The 7,164-nt window shown below is 41.2% G+C and overlaps 1 protein-coding gene across 1 annotated transcript; it reads right to left on the bottom strand.

Annotated features, from left to right (window-relative positions):
* spata18 (spermatogenesis associated 18) lies at window positions 1-4,098 on the bottom strand. The gene is made up of 12 exons (XM_061078783.1): window positions 4,012-4,098; window positions 2,729-2,834; window positions 2,540-2,655; window positions 2,246-2,364; window positions 1,968-2,063; window positions 1,748-1,882; window positions 1,417-1,648; window positions 1,159-1,317; window positions 869-1,044; window positions 464-587; window positions 279-353; window positions 1-66 (listed from the first exon to the last, which is right to left on the bottom strand). Exons 1-12 carry the CDS (start codon window positions 4,096-4,098, stop codon window positions 10-12), a joined length of 1,482 nt encoding a protein of 493 aa, XP_060934766.1. The 3' UTR covers window positions 1-9.
* Window positions 4,099-7,164: the final 3,066 nt, after the last annotated feature.

Here is a 7,164-nt window from a genome sequence, read left to right on the forward strand (position 1 = left end):
AGGGAGAGTTCACAGGCGGCTGGCTGTGAGACGATCAGGTGACAGGCTTCTTCTGTAGTTCAATGCCTAAAAAGAATAATGGTATTGTTTGCATTTACAGTTTTAGAATACATTAAAGCTTTTAGAAATTTAGTGGAGATTTTGAAGTACATACCCTTAGGGCCACTGATGTGCATTTTAGTATCTTTAAGCCTGATAAAACATGTAATACCAAAACCAGCAACCGTGCCTATCCTGCAGTGTGGTTTGTTGCACTCTCAATTATTATAGAGACTTACGAGGCTGCGAGTTGGGCTGAGGGAGCGAGAGCGCACAGGGCTGGTGCTCCTGCTCTGGTTCTGGCTTCTACTCCACTGCAAAAAAACACACATCTCAGCATTAAATGCAAGAGCATCTCCATGTAGGCTTCATGCTCTTACAAAATTCTACAGTGCACATTTCGGAAGCAGTATAAAGTCTGTACCGGAGCACCTCTTCTGGTCACTGCCTCGCCCTTCACTATGACGGAGTTTCCTTCCATCAAGGCTGGCCACACGTGGTACATCACCAGAGGAGCAGTGAACTCAGAGTCATAGCTTCGGCGGTACCTGCAGAGAGAGAGAGAGATGGAGGGGAAGACAGTGAAAAGCGTGAGAGAGCTTTGAGTGAGTGTGTGTGTGAGTGCTGTGTGAATGCTGTGATTGCTGTGTGTGTGTTAAGAGTGACATCTACTGGGAAAGACATCGAATGACACAAGTAACACGCTGTAGTTCAAAAGGTGCCGTTGTAAACTGCTTGGCAATGTAACATAGGTTAAATTCAAACACTATGAATGTTGTTTTGCAGCCCTGATATAAGGTTTAGACACAGTTTTGTACAATGGACTGACTTAATGTCGCTGTAAAATTCTCCATCGCTGGCAAAGGCCAAGTCAAGCGTGGGGTCCAGAGTCTGCATGGCGAAGGCCACCCTGCACATCTCCCTGATCAATGTACTAATGAGGACAAAGTCCACTTCTGGCGGGAAGGAGATGCGTGGATTCACATTCATGGCGTTGATCACGCCCTGGGGAGAGGAAACAACACAGTCAGACCCATTGAATATAGTTATATGTCAAAGTTCATAGATTTCTTCATAACTCTTGAGGACAGAAGACAAATCAAAGACATTTAGACTTACATTGACGCTGTCCTGTACATCATATAGGTCCACGTTTCTGACAATGTAGTCCACGGCTGCCTCTTCCAGACTTTCTGGTCCAAAGTGGGAATGGGACAAGGTCTTTCTTACACGCAGCTTGAACTGGCGGAAAGCTAGTTTTGCTGTCTTGAAGGATTCCTAAGAGATACAACACAAAGTACAAAGTAAAGACAAACAAACACAACCCTTCATATTTAACTTTTTTATTTTTGGGCACCAAATTAATAACAACCTTACCACTACAGCAATGAAGATGATTTTCTGGACCATCTCTAAATCAGCGATGTAGCGCCGAAGCAGGCTCTGGGCCTCCAGACGCTCCACAGCGTACAGGTCGCTGAAGTGAGACACATGGCGTGCGTAGCGCGAGGAGTGAGTGAGCTGGGCTCTGGTGGGTGACTCACTCCTCATGGGGCTGGAGGAGCGGCTGAGTCTGGGCAAAGGGCTCGGAGAACGACTTCTCACCAGCCTGAAGAGGAGGAAGAGGACGACACTGTTCTGTGTAGTGGTGACAGTGTGTGTAGAAATGTACAGTATCTGCATAATTGCACTGGGTGTATGTGAGTACCTCTCCTGCAGCACGGCCTTCTCCGTGCTCAGGAAGGACACTTTATCTCTCAGCAAGCGAATCTCACGATTATCGCCATCAAGAGCCCCCAGCTTCCTCTGGTAAATCTCCACCTGCTCGTGTGCGGATCGCAAACTGAAACACAGACAGACTCCCCATCAGTTTCACACATTGTCTCACAAATAACTGTAATGTTCCCGTATTAGACTGTATCACGCACTCTGCTTTCAGTTGCAATATTTCATCTTCAGTGGCCAGCAGAGTAATTGTTAATCTGCTTTTTGTCTCATCCAGGTCCTTGTGAGCATCAACCAGTCTGTAAAAACATGGAACATATATGTTGTAGTGTGTTCATACACTCATACATATTGTAAACTGTGCAAGTAAATTCATGAAACTGAAATTGTGGCTAGCTGCACTTATCACTACTGCATTACTGTACTACTGCAACTGTTAGTTAGTGTTACATGACATGCTGTCTGTACTGGTCAGACTTACTCTGCTCTGACTGAGACCAGCTGAAGGCGAGTGGAGCACAGCTGAGTCTCCATCTTCTGCATGTCACTGTCATGAGAGGCAGAGAGCTCCTTGATCCTCCTGTCCTTTTCCACTGAGTCCTGATAATTAAATACACACAGTAAATATGAATATAACAGAATTACACAATAAAAGAATAAAGGTAATCTAATATTACAAAAAAATTGCTCAAAATTACACTAACTTAATATTATTTAATACATCTAATAATGGGACATTCTTTGATATGAAGCCTATAGGAAGAGACAATGTCACCTGGATGAGCTGAAGACTGGTGTCATCAGAGAATGAGGGATTTGATATCGAGAAACAGGCACCAAGCCACGGCAGCAGGCGTGTTTTGAGAGTGTCCACTCCAGCGTAGTGTCCACCTGATTCACGAGGATGTGCGGTATTATTCATCAGTGATTATAACCTGGTTAATCTTGTACAAGCAAACCTTACCCTCAACAGCTGTGAGGCTGAGGATAGTAAACAGTTGGCTCTGGATCTTGGCAGTTATTTCAATCAGCTCACAACATTTGTTCAGATTCTGGTCACAGGAAATGACCTGGAAGAAGAAATATGACAAATGTATGGTATTTAGTGTGATTAAAACTTTGCTGGGTGACATGTAGTGACAGGGAGGTGACTGTGTGACAAACCATGAAACATTTAAAACTGTAAATTGTTACCTCTACCAAGGAGGATACGCTTTCACCCCTGTCTGTCTGTTTGTTGGCTGGTTGGAATATTTGTTAGCAAAAAGGTACTACAAGCTAATACATATTAATTGATTGATCTTGATGTAATAACAAATCAGGCACATTTAGAGGACTAATAAGAAGTTAGTGAAATTTAGTGCAGCTTGATAGATATAAAGGGACTTCATTTAAGGACACATATCTGTTTTGGCAGAGTACTATGTGCTCTAGTGAGTGAGTTATTGGGTGTATAATTTATTCTTGTAGTAGGTATTTACCATTATTGCTACAAATAAGGCTCATATATAGAGCTCTTTATACTGTATAGCTGTATATGTGTTATAAAAATAATAATAACACTGAGTCAGAGGTTATCCAATAGCAGCAAAAGGTGTCCCAGCTTTTGTTGAAAGCAACGACACATTAAAAAAACGATGTGTTTTTTTCATCATAATTGCAAATAAATTGCTGGTAAGTGTGCAGATTAAACAATAAATATTAGGGTGGTCATATGTACATAAACAACTTCCGGTTTATGAGCGAGGCACTGCTACGGTGGATTTCTACCGGAAGTAAACGGACGTGAACCATCCTAACAGTAAAGTCAAACATCTTTGGAATAGTCCCGCCGTTCTCATGGCGACCGTCGTCCATAGCAACCAAACTCAAACGCCTGGAAATCAATGTAGCCTCAACAAGTGCATTCCTTCACTGGCGTGTTAAATAACTACATGTAATTACAAAATAAACCGTTTCATATCACATCTAAAGCTAAAATAATAACAAAAACAAATACGATGTATAGCGAAACAACAGCAAGTTGAGAGGAGTCAACAAAGTCATTCATCATATTTACAGGAAGAGTTTAAATAGCAGCTGCAGTATTTTGACTCAAACTCTGATTTCAAACGCATATAATATACACATACATACAAGTTTGAGTTTGTAATTCTTGATATAACCCTGTGATATAACCAGAGCCAGACGGACTGATATAGAGTTGTGGTCAGATTCAGGTCGATCGTTAGTTATTGATGAACTTACATGGTAATCTTTGTGCCAGCTCTCCAGCTTGTCCTGTAAGCCGCTGAACGAGGAGGTGCTGGTCAGTCTCCTCAACGTGTCGGCCATGTCCGTCCAAACAGTCCTCAGAGGTTTAAAAGGTCCCAGGACACAGCGGTACCTCTTCCTTGCCAATGGTAGCCTTCATCAAAGGAACGAGAGTAACAGTGTCCGTGGGCATAGATCACAGATGTCTCAGGAAGTTGCCAAGGTGAAATATTTCACCCTCTCTCTCTCTCTCTCTCTCTCTCTCTCTCTCTCTCTCTCTCTCTCTCTCTCTCTCTCTCTCTCTCTCTCTCTGTCCCACTCTCTCTCTCAAGCACCGCCTCTGGTTGTGGTGACCAGGCGAGGAGTTTGAGCAACCCAAACCAAACAAAAGAAGTACATTGTGTGTGTGTGTGTGTGTGTTTGTGTGTGTGTGTGTGTGTGTGTGTGTGTGTGTGTGTGTGTGTGTGTGTGTGTGTGTGTGTGTGTGTGTCAGTGCTCTGCAGCTTCTGCTCTGAAATGTCACACTGTCAAACGACACAGAGGACCCACAGAGTAAAGCTGAGGGACACTGACACTGATACTTTGTGATTCTGCTGCTGTGCTGCAATAAATCTGATTATTCTACTGCAGGTCACAGTGGACTGAATTACACACGCAGGGAGTGTTGTCATATCATAACTAACTTGTATGAAACCATGATATCAGGCAAGACGTTAAACAGAAATTTCAGATGCACAGAGAACTTTCCCCGTTCAGCCTCCAAGTGTCACACTGCACCGTGAAGAGTAAGTGAAGGAACAATGAGCAGAGGACGAGTCAGAGCTGTGGAGAGGTCTTCAAATCTGAGGCAGCTGAATATTCACAATCTTTGAGTTATTCAACCACTGCTGTGATCAAGTCTTTCACTGTTCGGATGTTTAGTCAAATTTTAATATTTTCCCTTGATACAAAATAAAACATGGATGAGTAGGGATATGTAACATTGATTTCAGTGATACATTCTCTCCAAAAACGTAATAACTTTGTTTATGTTTTCCCTTTCAAAGGAGTCATTTTAAAGTGCTTCACGAAGAGGACGAGCAAAATTAAGAATACAGAAGACAGCTTCTCTCTGATCACCCGTGATCAGTTTACCAAAATAATCTCAGGTCCTAAACCAACAACCTGTATCTTAGATCCTATTCCTACAAAATTACTTAAAGAAATTCTGCCCCTAATAGATAGTTTGTTGCTGAACACAATGAATCTGTCATTACCATCAGGATATGTACCACAGTCCTTTAAAATAGCTGTAATCAAACCCCTACTCAAAAAACCCACCCTAGACCCAGAGGTTTTAGCCAATTACAGACCAATATCTAATCTCCCCTTTCTGTCTAAAAGCTTAGAAAAAGTTTTAGCCAATCAGCTGTGTAAATTTCTCCAGGAAAATAATGAAGACTTTCAGTCTGGGTTTAGAGCCAATCATAGCACAGAGAAAGCCTTGGCAAAAGTCACTAATGACCTTCTACTAGCTTCAGATCAGGGATTTGTGTCTGTCCTCGTTCTGTTAGATCTCAGTGCAGCATTGGACACAATTGACCATCACATTTTATTACAGAGACGAAAACAGTTAATTAACATAAAAGGTTTAAATCTTATTTTTCTGATCGCTTCCAATTCGTGCAAATTAATGATGAGTCATCTGTGCGCACCAAAGTTAACCATGGTGTTCCACAGGGCTCTGTGCTCGGCCCAATTTTATTCTCATTATATATGCTTCCACTAAGAAACATAATCAGGACACACTCTGTAAATTTCCACTGCTTTACGGATGACACCCAGTTATACTTGTCAATAAAACTTCAACAAAGTAATCAATTTACTAAACTTCGAGCATGTCTCAAGGACATAAAAACCTGGATGACCCGCAATTTTTTCTTATTAAACTCAGATAAAACCGAGGTTCTAATACTTGGCTCTACACACCTTAGAGATACATCATCTAATGATATAGCTGCGCTAGACGACATTGCCCTTGCTTCCAATGAAACAGTCAGGAACTTGGGAGTGATTTTTGATCCTGATTTGTCATTTAATTCTCACAAAAAATTTCTAGGACCGCCTTCTTCCACTTGCTAAAAAATCAGACATGTCCTTTTGCAAAAAGATGCAGAAAAAACAGTCAACGCCTTTGTTACATCCAGACTGGATTATTGTAATTCATTATTATCAGGCTCAAGCAGTAAGATGTTAAAGACTCTGCAGCTTGTCCATAATGCCGCAGCACGTGTCCTGACAAGAACCAAGAAAAGAGAGCACATTTCTCCAGTATTAGCATCGCTACACTGGCTTCAGGTTAAATCTAGAATAGAATTTTAAATTCTCATCTAAGACTTCTTATGGAAGAAATGACCCATGACAAGAGTTTAAATATGTTTACATACGTCTGATGTTAGGGTTTAAAAGGACTAACTCTAACATAGCCTAACAAAACACCTGACTACTTTAAATGTTGCTAGGAAAAAATGTTTTTCGATGTGTTGGGGTTTATGCACCAGGAGTAAACAATTGGTAGCCTGAAGGACTGCAAATCCCGTTTCCCTTTATCCTTTATCTCGTGAGCAGAGGTGCCCGGCTGAGGTGGGTTTAAACATATATTCTGACTCTTCCTCGTTATTATGATAATGATGATTATTATTAAATTATTCATTATTATTATTATATCTAGAAGAAAGTGCAGACTAAATAAGACGTCTGTACAACTGCATAGTATAGCAACCATGATGCCTGCTTGCTGAGTACTAAGTTTCTTTATGAGTTTTTATTGTGAATAAATGTATAGGGAGTGTTGAGCTCCTTCTCTTGTGTCCAGTTTTGCAGATGGAAATTTTGAATGGACATGCTTTTCTATTTTAGGATCCTTCTGTCATTGGTCGCTTGAACTTGGAAGGAACCATCTTTTATTATGATGGCAGCGTCTTTTTCGACACGCACAGTTCCAATTAAACCACCATTAAAAAACATATTTTTTTTCCTAGTTTATTTTAACATCATATTTTTGTGATATTTGGTTAATTGTCGCTCATTCAATCATTCACACCACAGCCTGTTATTTAGTTTCACCTCGGCTGTGGAGAAGTGGTTTGTCCCCCGTCAGTGCGCAAG

Source organism: Limanda limanda, chromosome 9 (assembly GCF_963576545.1).
Source record: "Limanda limanda chromosome 9, fLimLim1.1, whole genome shotgun sequence".
Taxonomy (NCBI): Eukaryota; Metazoa; Chordata; class Actinopteri; order Pleuronectiformes; family Pleuronectidae; genus Limanda; species Limanda limanda.